At 32.8% G+C, this 18,431-nt stretch overlaps 3 protein-coding genes and 1 non-coding gene across 4 annotated transcripts in view; all 4 read left to right on the forward strand.

Annotated features, from left to right (window-relative positions):
• Nucleotides 1–2,700: 2,700 nt before the first annotated feature.
• Nucleotides 2,701–4,930, forward strand: LOC117124074 (alpha-1A adrenergic receptor-like). The gene is made up of 2 exons (XM_033270206.1): nucleotides 2,701–2,725; nucleotides 3,194–4,930. The coding sequence occupies exon 2, from the start codon at nucleotides 3,239–3,241 to the stop codon at nucleotides 4,241–4,243; it is 1,005 nt and encodes a 334-aa protein (XP_033126097.1). The 5' UTR covers nucleotides 2,701–2,725; nucleotides 3,194–3,238; the 3' UTR covers nucleotides 4,244–4,930.
• Nucleotides 2,999–3,070, forward strand: Trnat-agu. Its single transcript has one exon. It is a non-coding gene; the product is annotated as a tRNA-Thr (tRNA).
• A 4,182-nt stretch (nucleotides 4,931–9,112) lies between the features above and the next one.
• Nucleotides 9,113–10,847, forward strand: LOC117124075 (trace amine-associated receptor 5-like). Its single transcript, XM_033270207.1, has 2 exons — nucleotides 9,113–9,198; nucleotides 9,781–10,847. Exon 2 carries the CDS (start codon nucleotides 9,844–9,846, stop codon nucleotides 10,816–10,818), a length of 975 nt encoding a protein of 324 aa, XP_033126098.1. The 5' UTR covers nucleotides 9,113–9,198; nucleotides 9,781–9,843; the 3' UTR covers nucleotides 10,819–10,847.
• Nucleotides 10,848–15,903: 5,056 nt separating this feature from the next.
• Nucleotides 15,904–18,431, forward strand: part of LOC117124077 (purine nucleoside phosphorylase-like) — a 10,756-nt gene continuing 8,228 nt past the window's right edge. The window contains exon 1 of the mRNA XM_033270208.1: nucleotides 15,904–16,102. Coding sequence (XP_033126099.1) covers nucleotides 16,074–16,102 — 29 coding nt within the window. The 5' untranslated portion in view covers nucleotides 15,904–16,073. The remainder of the gene's footprint in view (nucleotides 16,103–18,431) is intronic.

The following is an 18,431-nucleotide window of genomic DNA, read 5'->3' on the forward strand; positions in this document are numbered from 1 at the left end:
ATATATAAGTTAACGAATACCATATTATATGGAATTCGTTTCTTATATATATATATATATATGGTTTAGATTTTACCTATCATATAATGAATTATATACATATGTATATGAATATATATATTCAATTTATATACATATATACAATGTACATATACATATAATGTATATTTAAAATGTATATTAGCATTATATATATATATATATATATATATATGTATATATGTTACCTAAGTATAGGTCGAAATATTTGTTTTCTCTAATAAAGTGTTTCTAAAGTCCATACATGCTATTCGTTTCTTATTATTTCTTATACAAAAAGATGGCTTCGATTTTATCTACTATATCATAATTGATATACATATAGGCTTATATATATTTAAATACATATATAAAGTATATTTAATATGTCTATATATATTTAAAGTATGTCTATAACTCATTAAGTATTGTCATGATTACCGTATATCGTTTTATATATAGGCCTATATATAGGCTATATATATTTAAAATATATATACATAATATACTTTATATATATATATATAAGTATATTTAATAAGTAGGCCTATATTTAATATGTCTATAACTCATTAAGTACCGTATTGTCATGATTATATCGTTATTATTGTCATCATATCGTTATTGTCATTATTAGTTCCATTCCTTTTTATATTGTTATAATTAATGTTATTTTAATATCATTTTTATAAATGCATTTTTAATTATTGTTAAGTGGATGTAAATGAAAAGAAAAAAAAAGCAAAGACATAAAACACTTAGTTTTGACTTTGCATTCAAATCTCTTTTGGTAAATATTTAGTAAATACACAGTAAATTGGGGCCGAGTTGACTACTTGGGGCCCAGTTGACTTGGGGCCCAGTTGACAGTTCAAAATGCAACAAATGTTTACGTATTCATTTATACAGTTATTACCCAGTGGTGTAAGTTTTTGAATTTGTTTATGTTTACTTTTATAAAAATTGATTAGTTTAAATATTGTTAATCTTTTTAGTATTTAATCAATATCACGGCCTTCTAGAAGAACCCCTTCGGGTGATACAAGCTTTTCCGTGTTTAAACAAAGCCTTTATTATTATTATTCTTATTATTCTTATTATTCTTATTATTATTATTATTATTATTATTATTATTATTATTATTATTATTATTATTATTATTATTATTATTATAACGTCATGTCGAAACTACATAACATAATGTGCCAACCACATAACGTAATTCCAAACCACATGACATCATGACCAAACCTCATCATGACCAAACCACAAAACATCGTGACCAAATCGCATACATCATGACCAAACCACATAACATCATGACCAAACCACAACGTCATGACCATACCACATAACATCATAACGATTGCACATAATATAGTGTTTGCACATAGCCGGAGATACTAACGGCGTTCCATAGAGAGAGCTATTTAGATACGTTGTAATACGTCTGGAGTGGTTGATTAATTGATTCACATTTTGACTGCTGGTAGATACTGCAGGCCCGTAGCCAGGTTCTTACAAGAGGAGGGTTTTCTGACGTGAGGTACGGGTCGAAGCCCCGGTGGGATCGGCGAAACCACCGACTCCAGAGGTTTTTTGTGCTCTAGGCATATGAGTCTAAATAATGTTGTAATACAGTGCAGTTATGTTTGAAAAAGGTCTGCAGCAAAATAGTGCTCTGATTATGGTGGGGCTTAAGTGCATTATTTGGATTTGAAGACTCGTTCAGAAAATCGAGGAGGTGGTGGGGGTTCGCTAGAAAAATGGGTGTTTGCTAGAAAAGGGGGTTTGGCCGAACTGTAACCCCCACCCCCTTGGCGACGGCCATGTGCTGAAGGATGATAAAATGATTGCAAATTTTAAAAACGCCCTATACAGTAGGCCTACTGCCTTGTATTATGTTTACTAATAAAGTATCCACATGGGATTCGGTTATCAGGAAATGTGTAGGTTTTTTTTTATGACTTTTGTATACAGTAATTTAAGATGACACATGACCCATCATGCACCTCCACGGATTTACCCTTTCCGCCATTGCCAGATCATAACATAGTGTCTTGCCCCATGAGGCATAGAAACAAGAAGGATAAATTTATGGTAATGGTGATTTATGATGATGACGATAACGATTATTGATGATGAAGGTGATTGGTGATGATTATAATCATAATGATGATAATATGATGATGACGATGAAGATGACATGGTGATGGCATGATGATGATGTTGGATGATGGTACCAAGCCATTATATTTTATAAATAACGAAGTAATTTAGGCCGTACCTTTAGATCACAGCTTCAACCTAGTACTTTATAAAAAAAAAATCAAAAATCGATAGCTGGTAAACATTGTCGAAATTTGTAAATTGACGAAAATTATTGTTCTTTTGTTTCTGCGTTTCATTGAAACCACGTTATAAAATCATTTCCAGCGTATGAACGGCAGTTGTAAGTAGTATACCTCTCACAACGTAAAACGTTTTAACTCACAAGTATTAATTACATTGTTTAAAACACACTGAAATGAAACCATTTAATTGCAATTGAAACCATGTATAGTACATTGCAACTGGAAGGGTTCCATAAGCTTGTGTTAAAATACAAATAAATGCATAAGAGGCACTTCACTCCATCAACACTTGCCACTAGTGTACAGCTCCTATCGAAGTAAAACGGTCAGATAATTAAAATTGAGACTATAAGGTAAAACAGAAAGTTATTTTCATGTTACTTATAATTTTTGGTAAAACATAATATTGAATTAATGTTATATTTTAAAACTAATTCTAATATTATTGTTGGCATAATTATGAATATAAATGTTGTTATCATTACCGAATACACATAGAATATTAGCCTACATTCGAAATTATATAATTATTTATTTTGTATCGTTTTATATATTCACACAGTAGAAGTTAACATGGAAATAACAACTGAAGGATCTACATAGATACATCTTTACTATTTTAATAAGCTCGGTGGTCTAGAGGTATGATGCCAGGCTAGTGATCTGGAGATCGTGGGTTCGAATCCCACCCGAGAACAACTTGCGATTTTTTTCGCAGTTGTTTTCAAATGTACTGAGTATTCGATACATTTCCACGTCAGGTAGGGCAAAATTACACCTATACACATTTTGATACAATTCCTAATATTTTGTTTTAACAGGTTTTCGTAAACGGTCAACCAGTCAATAATATTTTAGCCAAAAATATGGATATGGCCGTTTTAAACAACACGGCAGCGACGATTCCTTTCGAAGCATCCACGCTCCAAGAAATAGTTCGTTCATTCTTACTTCTTTTCTGTGGAATATTTGCCGTAATTGGGAACCTGTTTGTGATGTCCGTCGTTATTTTAAATAAATCCTTACATACTCCAAACAACATTTTGCTGTTCAACCTTGCGCTAATCGACCATATAACGGGAATAACTATGATAACAGCTTCAGCATTTTACATTAAGGACAACTTCGACGAGTACCAAAGAATTACAGGTGGCGTTGTATACGTGTGCGTCATTTTGTCAATTTTTAATTTACTCTTCATTGGAGTTGATCGTTTATTATCACTTTCATTTCCATTTAAATATATGAATATCAACGACAGAGTTAAAAGTTGTGTTATTGTGGCTGCGATCTGGATCCTGGGGACCATAGTGTATGTTTTCGTTTCTTATGGACCGAATTTTGGAGTGAAAGATTGCGGTGAGTTCCTGCCAAACGTGGAGGTTATTGATATAATCACACAATCTACTCTCGGAGCCACCATCTTGATATCAATTATGGTTCACATCCGTGTGTATTTCATAGCTGCTAACCAAGCAAGAAGAATTGCACAATCGCAAACAGAAAGCCGGGGCCAGTCAGCAATCAACGTTAAAGCAATAAAAACCACTTTAATCGTGCTTGGTGCATTCTGTGTTTGCTATCTTCCTACTTTATTTTTCCTACTTTCGACGTATCTCTGTTCCCCATTAGGAGGTAAAAATGCGGGAAATGTATCAACCGCAGTGTTCTTCATAACCTATAGTGGATGCATTGTCAATCCAGTTATCTACACTCTGCGAAGAGAAGAATTTAAGAAACAAATGAAGCTGTTCCTAAACAAGTGCTGCTTTTCGAGATGTAAACGCATGAACGAAAATTCAGCAGAGATGTCGGTGTCAACAACAAGAAGGGAGCCAGCTACTGGCGTATATATTGATGAAGCATGTTAAAATTTTGATTATTTTAGTCACTTTTTTGGAGACAAGTTGACTTTTTTTTTGTCAAAAGTCTATAATAGCGAACTGAGTACACCTTACATACACTTCAGAAGCGATCGATAGCTCCTAAAGTTACGAAAAGAAAAATTATTTATTATCGAATTCACGTTATAAAATAATAGCTAGTGTGATGATGTGTATGATTGTATATAATGGACCTCTCCAAAGCGTCAATCAAACATAACAATAGTATAACGCTAGACCTTTCCTGAGTGTCAATCAAACTTAACTGACCAATCAGAACAGCGCTAGGAAATCTCACAAACACATGTGTTGTCCACAAACGCACGTGTTCGCGTATGTATTGTGGGACCTTAGCAACAATATCCAAGTAGGCGGGGCTTAGCGGTAAGTTCCATTAACAAATTCACGTCCCTCACCACACGTGTTTACGTAAAATTTACACTTTTCGCTGTGGACTAGCTACAATATCCAATATTTCAAATAACAAAAGCATAATTACATTTTTACAAACAGAAAAACCATTTAATTTCGTTTGGAAGTTTGATGAAAGTTTGTCAAGATAAAAAAATGCATAAGATGCCGTTCACATACAGACAAACAGTAACAGCTCTGATAAAAAAGTAAAAGGAAGTAGGCATTTGGAATTTAGACTAAAGTTACAGGTAGAAATTTTTTAGGGGGGGGTGTTTCGTTTTTTTTTTTTTTTTTTACTTTATACCTTTTTCATTTGGAATTTAGACTAAAGTTACAGGTAGAAATTTTTTAGGGGGGGGGGGTGTTTCGTTTTTTGTTTTTTTTTGTAGCAATAATTATATAGTCAGTCCTATCCTAATCATTTTAATATGACTCACCTGCGTATGCTTACAAGCTTTGCTTTTTTGGTTACGACACTTAATAACACTCTGCCCGCAAAACACAGAGATCTCCGTGTTTGGTATCGCAACGCTTGACCGCCAAATACGGAGATCTCCGTGTTTCAGGATTTTGCATTTGTAGTACAAACGTTTTATTTTCTTTAAAAAATAATGCTAATGTAAATAGTTGAAAATAATTTAATATGATATGGTAATTGAAAGGAATTATGTATAATGAAAATGAATATATATATATATTTAAGAAATAAGTGGAAGATATATAACTTTGAAAAAAAGAAGAGTTTTCAAAAAAGATTTATATGTTAGAAAGGATAACAGAAACATACTGTATTCCAATGAAAACAAGGATTAAAAAAATTCTATATAGAATTGATCTAATTACTTTTATCAATCATTTAAATTATAAGCATGAGTATGTAAAATTTGTAAGGTATTGTGCATGTATATAAATAACATTTGTGTATTGCATTGGAGAAAGTATTATTGATATATTTACATGGAATGACAATAAAGGCGGGAAACACCCACAAAAGCGATATTTCCTATTGGACATTCTACGCTCCGTCTTCAATCCTGTCCTGCGGAATATTTGACCTAATTGGGAACCTCTTTGTTATGTCTGTCATATCATATCATATCATTTATTTTACCATTTCAAACTATAAATAATATATCATTATTACAATTAGGTCATTATCATTAAAATTATCACCATTTTGATTAAAACGGGAATATAATTTGATGGAAGCGCAGCTTCGCCCAGTAAATAAAAAAAAAAAAACAATTGCCAGATTATCTTAGTAAACAATTATTTGCCAAGCACTTACAAACAATAAATTAAATATTGTTATTACAATTTAAATTTTTATTAAAATTACCATTATTTTATTAAAACTAGAACAAAATTTGATGGAAACAGCTTGACCCTGTCTATAAAAAATGTTAAAATAAAGTACCAGATTATCTAAGTAAAATAAAAATATTAAAATTATCATTGTACAAAAATAAAACAATATATAAAATTATTTTACAAATTGAAATCATTAAAATAATTTGAAATAAGACCAGAACTAGATTAGTTGAAACTGCAGCTTAACCCCTTCTATAAATACTTTAAAACTAATAGGCAGGTCATCTTTAGTACATCGTGGTAATTCGTCAAACAGACGAGGAAAATAATTGACAGCTGTAAACCTAAGTGCATTAGTTCTACCAAATGGATGTCTTAGAATGTAAATTATGAGCTTTGACATGTAAAGATCAATTTCTTTATATATAAACATATGGTAAAATATGACATAAAAAAAATTAAGTGAAATCATATTAAGGTGCTTAAGACGTTGTTCATAGGTCATAGGATATCTCATTTCATTTCATTTATTATTTCCAGGCAATATAAAATACTATAAACAAAGACTCAGCCTGAGGAAAACCTAAAGTAAACTTAATTATTATCGAGAGGTTCTCCAAACAGAAACAAGACAACAAACACACATATAAAAATAGCAAGCTTAAATAAAGACAAAGATAATCGTACAGAATAACATCGACCCTAACACATGACTTTGTCATTCGTCGTTGTATCTCTTCAATAGTGTTCATCATACATTCTTTTGGCTTTACTAGTGACTACGGTAACGAGTTTCTCCCATCAGAGATCATTAAAACTGTGATACGCAAGTATTTAAATGAGTCAATAACATCAATCAAATTACCATCCATATAATAATTACAAGCAGTTTCACAGAGAGTACTGAACCTTGTTATGTGCATACCTTTACATTTTTTTTAATTTAAACACATTTTATTATTATTGCACCATTCGATTACATTATCCTGGTCTTAAAAAAAAAAAAAACTCTCATCTTCTGATGACCTGTATGAATACTGTGGTATGAATGATGATACGTATGATGAAAGATCAGTCACAAACAGATTAAGTGGGCCTAACACCGACCACTACTGACGCCTGATTGGAAATACTGCCCCTAAATTTGACGACTTCTGTCAGAAAGGTAGGACTTAAACCAGTCTAGGTTTGCACCACAAATAGTTATGTAATTTACCAAGAAGGATGATGGCTGACCCTATCAAATGCCTTACTCCAATCTAGAAAAATGGCATCATGTAGAGGTCTGTTTTCATCAAGTACTTTTGCCCAGTGGTATGATACCATTTTCATATTTAAAACAGCCTAATACGATTAGCAGCTATTTTCTAAATTAATTTACCTACAATCAAACACAGGGATATTGGCCTATAATAATAATAATAATAATAATAATAATAATAATAATTATTATTATTATTATTATTATTATTATTATTATTATTATTATTATTATCATAACAATAACAATAATAATAATAATACTAATAATAATAATAATAATAATTAATAATAATAATAATAATAATAATAATAATAATAATAATAATAATAATAATAATAATAAATAATAATACGCAAATATTTACATAGCACCAATTCTAACGAATGATCAAAGACGCTCGATATTACTAAGAGACCAAGTCTCCTTCCACTCACAGGAAAAACTCCTGATCCTGATATTAGAGAGCAATTAGATAGCTAGTCTAGGCTGCAGCGAGTTGGAGCGTGTTTGAAGAAATTCCATTATGACCCGGAAATTTCCTCGTTTAATTTGTTGTTGATGAGATGGAGAACTTCAGAACTTGACGTCGTTAATTTGTAAGTGAGATGAGATTTACATTATTAGAGCAGTTTTCCAGAATAGCAGTTATTGAATGAATCAACATCATGAGTAAAATTGAGTGTAAAAGAAATCATTGAAACCAGAAGCAATTGTGCCATGATCAGTTTGACATTGCTATTTAATTATAAACGAGTTTGTATATTGGGCTTGGCCCCAGCGTTACGAGCATAGCCCCGACAAGGAAGAAGAAAGCAGCCAGCTACTTATGTATGAATTATGAGAAATGAAAAATTATATTAATGAAACATGTTAAGATTTATTTTGGTCATTTTTTGGAGAAACAGATTTGAAATGTCAGTTGATTACTTTATGTCCATGTTAGTTATTAGCATTTAGTACAAAATCTGCAAACTGGACATATTTCCCTGGTCACTTCTCAGACGTAAATCAACCCTCAAATTGGCTGGTAACTGTTTTTTCCTTTTTGTTGTCATAAAGTCTGAAAATTTGAAAACTGAACACGGTTTTCGATCTGTGAAGTTAATAACAATCTTAAGTCAGAGTATTACTATTATCATTATTATTATTATCATTATTATTATGTTATTATTATTATTATTATTATTATTATTATTATTATTATTATCATTATTATTATTATTATTATTATTATTATTATTATTTTTATATGACAATGGCAATGCATGAGGATGTTGTGATGATGATGAGTACGATGATGATGATTGTGATTATGATGATTAATTCAAACAATTTATTAAGGATTGATTCAGGACCATTTGATTGTGAAGCTCCTATTGACATTTGACAATAGAATGCATCTTGTATATACCAACCCCTATTTATGAATAATGAAGTAATATAATTTATACTATATTTTTAGATCACAGCAAACTTGCCCACTTACACGAACTTAGAAGCAATCGATAATTTTTAAATTGACGGGGGAAAAATTATTTATTGTTAAAATTAAGTTATAAAATAATAATCAGCGTATAATTGTTTAATGGACATTTCCGATAATGCAATCAGACTTTACAAATTACCAATTAGAACAATGCCAGTAAAAAGTTTACGTTTCTCAACACACGTGTTTACGTACATTTACACTTGTCGCTGAGGACCTTAGCAACAGTATCCAAGGAGCAGGAGAATGTGTAAATGGTTAGTAACTCAAGAGTTGAAATAACAAGAACATAATTACATTTCCATATACATAAGATAGAAGCCATTTGATTTCAGTTGGAAGTTTGATAACGTTTTGTTAAGATATAAATACATGCGTAAAAGTCTGTTTGTTCACTTCTTCAAGGCTTGACAGCAGTGTACAGCTCTCATCAAAGTAAATATAAGACATTTGAAATTGAGACTAAAGGTAAAGGTTGAAGCTTGTATTTATATGATAAACAATAAAGATTGAAATAGTAAAAATAAATTTATAGTCAGGCATATCCATGTAATTTTCTTTTATTTGTTAATATTAAGTATGACTGCGACCATGTTAACTGTTAAATGTTAATTTTTTGTTTACGCCACTTGTTATTAATAATTATATATAATTTGCAAGTGAGATAAATTGATTGAATGAATTTAAGAAATATTTTAATTTAATGATAGCCCTACCTAATAACATTTGTCTTAGCGGGAATATAAATATAGGCCTATTATGTTTGACTATTGCGATGACAGAACACAATGAAATTTACTTCATAATTACAGAGTTAATGTGTTTATTATGGCCTATTTGTAATATTTCAATATATTATTAGTCATGACCACATTATTTATGATAGTTATAATTATGCATTATAATTAAGACATTTATAAAGTATTTAATTATTGTTTTTGTCAAACATCTCTTTGATTATTGTTCCTTAGCAGTGTGTGTACGTCGATCCGTTTTGAACTCTATTTTTTAATAGGACTAATATTTTATATGTTATATTTTTCCGAACAGGTTTTCGTAAAAAGTCTTTTCACCCAGTCAAAAACATTTTAGCCCGAAATTTTGACCATCAAAATGATGTTTGTTTTAAACGAAACAACAGCGATGTTTCCTACTGGACATTCCATGCTCCAAGAAATAATTTTTTCAGTCTTGCTTCAAATTTCTGGAATAATTGCTGCAATTGGGAATCTGTTTGTAATGTCTGTCATTATTTGTAATAAATCCTTACATACTCCAAGTAACATTTTGTTACTCCACCTTGCACTCATTGATCATCTAACGGGAATTTGTCTAATAATAGCTTCAGCATTTTATATTGAGGGCAACTTCGATAGTTTCCACGAAATAGAAAATGGCGTATCCATGTGTGTAATCTTGTCAATTTTCAATTTACTCTTCATTGGAATTGATCGTTTATTATCCCTTTCCTACCCATTTCAATATATGAACATTAATGACAGAGTCAAAAGTTGGGTTACTGTGGCTGCAATCTGGTTCCTGGCTACCATAGTGTATGTTTTCAGTTTTTATGGACAGAATTTCGTAGTGATAGACTGTGGTGAGTTCTTGTCAAATGTGGATATGGGTACAGTGATCAGAGAATTTACTCTCGGAGGCATCGTCTTGATATCAATTATGATTCACATCCGTGTATATTGCATCGCTGCTAACCAAGCAAGAAGAATTGCACAATCGCAAACAGAGAGCCAGGGCCAGTCACCAATCAACCTTAAAGCAATAAAAACCACTTTGATTGTACTTGGTGCATTCTGTGTTTGCTATTTTCCTGTTTTATTTTTTCAAATGTCGACTTTTAACTGCTCTCCATTAGGAGGTAAAAATGCGAATAATGTATTAGCTATAGCAACCTTTTTCTTGTACAGTGGGTGCACTGTCAATCCAGTCATTTACACACTTCGAAGGGAAGAATTTAAAAATCAAATAAAGCGGTTCTTAAACAAATGCTGCTTTTCAAGATGTAAACTCATGGTTGAAAATTCCATAGAGATGTCCATTTCAACAACAAGAAGGGAGCAAGCATATTGATAAAACATGTTACATTTCGAATATTTTGGTGACTTTTTTGAGAGTTTTCGGACTCAGATTTTTGAATTTCAGTTGCTTACTTTATATTTATGTGACTTATCAGCTTTAGATTCAAACAATGGATAAACCGACCCTCAAGTTGGCTTGTCACTGTTCATTGTTGTCACAAGTCTGTAAGTAGCAAGCTGAACACAGTTTTCGATCTGTGAAATGACCAGCTCTGGCAAAACCCGCCGTTTGTCTTAAATTTCTAATTTTCCACAAGCACCTAAAAAGTTCTAGAATCAGAATTGTAAACATTTCTAGGTTTTTACATTTTATAAAAGAAGATATATTGAAGAACGTTTCTGCAAACATATCAGTCACTAAATCTAACTGAAAAGTATATTAAAATTATTTCTAAAATACCAAGTTTAATAATAAACTATTGATTTTGGAATATTTCGAAGCTGTTTTCTCAAAACATACATGGCCGATAGCCAATTAATTAAGTATTCACAACTTCGCTTACAACAATCCCCATCAAATATACACTGTTGTAAAGAAGGATTGTTGCAGAATCTACAAATACACCAAAAAACTCAATTTTAATTTTTTCCAAAAAATGTCTGATTTTGCCAGAGCCGGTCACCAATCAAGACTGACTATTACTAGGCTTAATCGCTCCGTTCTCTTGGCTTGGTTCCTAAGATTTTTTTAAAAAGTTATATCGGCTTACTTAGGTACAATAATATAAATGTATTTAACCCCACCTCTCTCATTTTCTTCTTCTGCATAATGCGGTATATCAAACCACACTACATTCATTATATTCCAACGATTAGGCGTACTGTAAATTGATTTAATATACCGGTACACAATTTTACAATTAATTATTTTATAATCATTAGTATTATTAAAATGATGATGATGATGCTGATGATAATGATGATGATTATGAACGTTATGATGATGATGATAATGACCATATGATTAGGAAGCTCCTATTGATAAATGTATGCACTGGCAAGTGCATCTTGTATCTATCAAGCCATTGTTTATGAATAATAAAAATCGATAGTTTTTAAATTGACGAAAAGAAAAAGATTTATTGTTGAAATTACATTATACAAAATAATAACCAGCGATAATTATATAGGCCTAATGGAACTTTCGGATATGTCTATCAAACTTACAACTTACCAATTATATTGTATTAGAACAAGCCAGAAAACAAGTTCACGTCCCTTAAACACACGTTTTTTCGTACATTTACACTTGTCGCATGCCCTTAGCAACAATATCCAAGGGGCGGGAAAGTGTATAAACGGTTTGTGTAACAGACAGTAGAATAGTTGATGCTGAATAAAAGCTTTGCAGTGTATTGGTACAAAAAGAACTGTGTTATCTATCTCATTTAAAGTCGCCATCCCACCATAATATTACATTAGTAACTCATGAGTTGAAATAACAAGGGCATAATTACATTTCTACAATAAGAGGTAGAAGAATTTTATTGATCGAATTGATGAAATATTTTAATATAATAATAGGCATAACTAATAATATATTTGTCTTAGTACGAATATAAATATATTATATTTAACTATTGCACTGATAGAACGCCATTAGATTTACCGTACTTCTTATAATTAGAAAGTTAATGCTTCACTATGTAATTGTAATATCACAATATTTCATTATTGTCATGACCGCAATATTTATTATAATTAAAATTATGAGATTTATAAAGTATTTATATTGTTTTTGTCATACTCTTTTGTCATCCCTTTGATAATTGTGCCTTAGCCGTGTGTGCTTCGATCTGTTTTTGAAGGGTCCTACTAAACACCACACGACACCACACGCAACCACACGGAACTACACGGGTGCAAAAATAATTAAAATATTACCAAACGAGAGTAAAAAACTGCCTAAAAAAAAAAAATAAAAAAAATAAATAAAAACTTTTAAAGTGATAGTTGACCGAATTATGGTAAAAAATTATTATTTTTTACAGATTTTGCCGCCGTGCTTCAGAGGTAATGCGTTGACCTTGAGTATCTCTAAACATGGACCTAAAAATAATTATTAATAGGACTATGCTCTAACCATGGAGGAATTAGTTCTAGACTAAACTAATTCCTCCATGCTCTAACGCAATGATGTCTGCAGAAACGTGTTCAACCATGACCTTCATAATAGGCCTAGTTAGTTAGTTATTTTTACTGACAAACTGGGGATAACAGCCGTCCAACATGGCAATACAATACAATACAATACATATCAAGCATGGTAAGATTAAAACAATTCACCGTTCTCCTAATCACATACGGTAATAAAAATTTACTAATTTTCATTTTAGAATTCTGAGAATATTCATCGTAATATCGTACCGACGTCATCTAGTTTTTTTACACTAATTTAAGTGTATGGGTCATCGTGTACATTACACCCAAACACCGCAACGCTCGAGTTTCAAACTAGCTGTACCGAACTTTCTGAGTAAATTGAGGGCGCAATTGCAAACGATGGTGCTTAGCGAAATTTGATTGGCTAAATCTATGGCAGCCATCTTGGATGGTACACCCACACAGTTCTGCGTATTTCGAACATCGAATACATTGCGGTTAGCGCTCTAGTATTCTTATTATATCTCTATGGTATGGGTAGACTTGCAGGATCTTTGTCTTAATTATTAAATTTATATCACCATAATGTGTAAAATATAAGCATGAATCTGTACTTACATCAGTGGCGTATATACTACTCCCCTAACCCCGAAAATTACTCGCGCCCCTCCCCCTGCCAAAAAAATCACGGTCAAGTAATTAAAAATCACCTAAAATCACCTTATTTTGCGAATTAGCGCCCCTCAGCTGACCATCGAGCACCCCCACTTCACCTTCGCGCCCCTCCCCCATCAGCCGCCCATATCAAGAAATCTAGATACGCCACTGACTTAGATGAATGAAAATCCTCAATCGATGTTCAACCAAATCGTAACCAGACTTCACCCTACCCTCACTATGTGACCGGGAACACAACTGCCAAAAAACTATTTTGGCAGCGAAGTGACGCTACCAATAAACAATCAACAAACTACGGGATTTCTGGGTTGATTTGCAAGGTACTACATGGCTCAACTATTTTTCACTTAGGGGTTAATTGGTAAAAATCGCACACAAATCATACGACGTCACTGACAACGCCAAGGACGGCAACTCGATTTTGAGATTAATTTTCCGAATAAAGTTATACTAAATAACTTGTAATGACAAACTGTTGTCTTCAGTTGTCTTTGTTGGTCATCTAACTGTCATTTTATCTATTTTTTCGGTGATATTACCATTACCATTCTCAATAATCTATAAAACGCCCACATAAAACAACGTCCCGTTAGATCGGTGGGGACTCCGTGGTGACGCCGGTGGGGTCAATTTTCGTCGGAATGTATCAAGATGATAAACAGTTTCATTGGACTAAATTCTTGCTTATGTTAACCACCTGCTTATACCTAAGATTATACTGACACTGGTTTTGAATGAAATAACTGACAACTTTGGTTTGTATCAATGTTTTAATAAGTACATAAAACTATGTCACAAATACGTATGCAAAAATGCACGGGGACACCACGCTGTTTTTGTATTTTGCTTGAAATCTGTATGCCTGATCACCATCATCATACACAGTATAAGATTCAAGTATAAGATGTTTTAAATGATATGAAAATGTATGCAAACATGCCTTTGGAACAGTTTTTTTTTTTCGGGTTTTATTTACCTTAACGTCGACTCCGTCTTAGAAAGCGCTAATTACACCGGGATTAATCACCACGCTGTTTTTGTATTTTCTTGAAATCTGTATGCCTGATCACCATCACCATACACAGTATAATAGATTCAAGTAAGATGTTTCAAATGATATAAAAATGTATGCAAACATGCCTTTGGAACAGTTTTTTTCCAGTTTTACTTAGACTGACAGTAAATGTATGCACAGAGGCTGCAGCTGATTATTTTGACTGACAGACATGAAAATAGCGCATGCGCACAATCAGTGGCGTAAAAGTCTACTTTCAAATAGTGCTGAACTTTTGGTTATAGAAAACACCTTTATGTACGTCCTATTTTGGTAAACTTTTAGTACGTTGTTTTACATATAATTAAGTTTATATTTAGATCATAAAACGTTTTGTTGCAATTTTGTCCAGTCAAATCCGTATTTCCGGTGGACTACTGTGGCTCTCTGAGACTGGGGCCCTTTCAGTGTTCTGAATCCTCGGATCAAAAATTTAAATATATATATAAGCAAGTGACTCTCCCGTTAACTCTACCATTAATTTTTTTTTCTTAATCCGGGGGACCACGACAGAGGCTCTACTCGGCCCGCTGGATCGGACCTCCTGTCGGACATCATGTCGGACCCCTTGTCGGTAAATTTCAGGATCCACCGCTGTGCCGCCCTTTTTGAGTCTCATTCGTTAATTCCATCCTTGGATTTTAGATGTGCTCGTTTTTTATTCATGATTGTCATTGTTATTTTAAGTATTTTTAACGACGAATAAATGACATAATATCAGTGGTGGATCCAGGAATTTGAAATAGAGGGTGGACCAAGGAGATACTTTAAAAGATGGAGGGTCTACCCCCTCAGCCCCACCATGGTTGGGGCTGAGGCCATAAAATTTATTATTGTGGCACCTCTGGATGGCGGGAAATGGCACTCACATATTTAAAATTGTGAATATGATTTTTTTTTTATCCCAATTTTTTTTTAATGAAAAATTTAGTAATTACTTGTTGTTTATATTTATGAGAAAAGCTTGATTGATCTGTAAATTTATAAAATAGCACAAAAAAAAAATTTATCATTTAGATGAATTAATTCTATATTACTAGGACGTTGTTTTACACGCCTCACCAAGCACGTAGGCCTGTTTATACTTCAGTGTTCTTATCTCACGATGTAGCAATTACAGTAGTTTAGCCTCTCACGTCATAACAGGAAGTTCATGGACCTATTCATAAGGTCCATGGCACGTTCGTCAATGGTAGGAGAGAAAAGTGGGTATGTAGTGGGCGTGTCAAAAGGTCTGACGTCATCGACATCTTGCTCCTTAAACGCGCCAACAGAGAGAGAGGGAAGAAGAGGGCCTCGTTCCACGTTGTCCATTCACAAAAATTTGGTGGTTCAGTAGTACTGCGACGTAATATTTTTACACATTCATTTTTTGTAAACAAAGACGCAAATAACTATAACCATTAATTAGCATGGAATCGTCTGGAAGACTTGGTAAAACGTAAGTAAATTTATTGATGTATCACTGTTTTTATGGTGCTTTGTTGAGTTTTTATCTAACCTAGACCTAGGCCTAGGCCTAGCCTAGTACTAGAGTAGTAGTACAGTATAACCATAGTAGCCTTAGGCCTAGGCTATTCGTGGCCTAGAGGCGGGAATAAATAGTCTGTTCTAGGCCTAGGAGGCCTAGGCCTGTCTTGTGTGTAGCCTGTGTAGGCCTAGGCCTATATGGCAGTATAATGATATCCATTATTTAGCCAATCTAGGATATACTGTATAGGCCAAATTAGGGGGTTTTTTTTCAAATTAAAGTAACAATTACAAAATACAATCACTACAAACGAACCTTTGTTTTTTTTTTTGTTTTTTTTTTTGTTTTTTTTTTGCATCCTTATCTGTACTGTAAGGTACAGTAAGGAACAAGAAAGAACTTCCAAGTCTGTTTGTAGATATGGTACATACATTCAGGAATCATCAAATTTGATCTCATCTGTATGTATGTATATATATATATATATATATATATATGGCTATGAAAAAACATTTCATCTTCCTGATCCATTGTCATCTTTACACTCATCGTTGGGGACAGTCTTGAGCCGTCGTGAGAAATATTAAACAAGTTTAATATTCTGACGACGCGACTGTCCCCGGCGCAAACCATCGCGTCTGCGTTTAACTCACGCAGACCCGACGCGACAACCAAACGCGTCGAGCTGCATTGTACGACGCTGTCTGATTTGGCCTTTACACACACAATTAGACCATATAATTTCTTAATATATAATTTTACTGTAGAACTAATGTGTTGTCCTTTCTTTCACATTTCAATGATAATATGTTAATGTTATTTATTATTATTGAATCTGCCTCATGATTTAATGTAAAAAGATTAGGGTGAAAGGTCATTTGGTCATTATTGACCTGGTTCCAGATTTTGAATTTGAGCGACACAGAGTATTCTGTAATGTATGTAGTAGTTTTGATTTTATGCCCTGTAATTTCATAATACATATTGATAACAGAACAATGAAAATTATAAGCCTATGGAGAACTGTTACAATATTATTGGGTGGTTGGTATGCTAACACTGCAGCTGTATAAGCCCATTGAGATTTGTTAATAGGTAAGCCTGGCCTGCATTACATTTACTTAAGGTGATTGATGAATATGTATATACAGTAATACTAAATGAGTTTGCCTCCAAATTACTTAAGGTGATTGATGAATATGTATACAGTATACAGTAATATTAAATGAGTTTGCCTCCACCGTACGGTTTGCAATGTGAAAAGATCAGTAAGCTACCTTAATGGAATGAAGCCATTTTTGCAAAGACCTGCATCATTGCTTAGTTCTACAGATCCAATTCAATAAATTTTGCATGAATAATGAGTACAGATTTTTAATCCAATTGTCTGCATGAAAGGCTATACAACTGAATGAAGATAATCAATAACAAAGGGTACAAAGAATTTGGTGTTTCCCAATGCTTTTCCCACTGATTGAAATTTGTAATCATTAAAGTATAAACTTGAATGAAAGGTAATCAATTCCAACTATGGATTGAAGTATCCATTGGTTTCCCAACCCTTTTTCACTCATTTGTACAGAGAGAAAAAAGTTACTGTATGAGCTAGTCTACACCTCAAGTGATTTAAGACTTTGGTGTAAAGTGCTCACTGAATAAATATAACTACATTACATTACATTACAATATGTAGAAGTCGGCATATTATGAAGAACATATATAATTCTGTTAGTACAGACATCAGATGTGTTTACAAATACTTAGTTTTGGAAGTTTTTAGTCATTGTTTGATTAATACAATTTTGACTTTGACATTCACATAGTCAAGGTCAAATTTAGTGTTCAGTGAACCCAATGCAATTCAAGTGCCTCTCTTTGCTAAATACACAAAACACTGAAACACTGACACAAGAACTAAGAATTGATGACATACATTAACATAGAGCGAATTCACTCAAGTCAAATCCCTTGAAACAGACAAACAAGTTGCAAGCAGCAGTGGCTCCAAAAAGATTCCGACAATTCTAACAAGTTGACATGCAGTCTGAACCATAATGACATGCAGTCTGACCCATAATGACATGCAGTCTGACCCTTAATGACATGCAGTCTGAACCATAATGCTTTCCGGAGCCTCCCGCTAGGCTCCTATCGAAATACCCCCTGGTTTTGGTCAATAGAGAGAGAAATTTTATGGTTGTTTGGTAAAAATTGTATCATGTCAAGTTTAGACTACAGTGTAAATGTAGGAACAGTAATCTTTAACATCGGGTTAATTGGCAAATTAATCTTTTTACCC

Source organism: Anneissia japonica, unplaced genomic scaffold (genome assembly GCF_011630105.1).
Source record: "Anneissia japonica isolate Jap-2015-1 unplaced genomic scaffold, ASM1163010v1 scaffold522_len1101056_cov227, whole genome shotgun sequence".
Lineage (NCBI taxonomy): Eukaryota > Metazoa > Echinodermata > Crinoidea > Comatulida > Comatulidae > Anneissia > Anneissia japonica.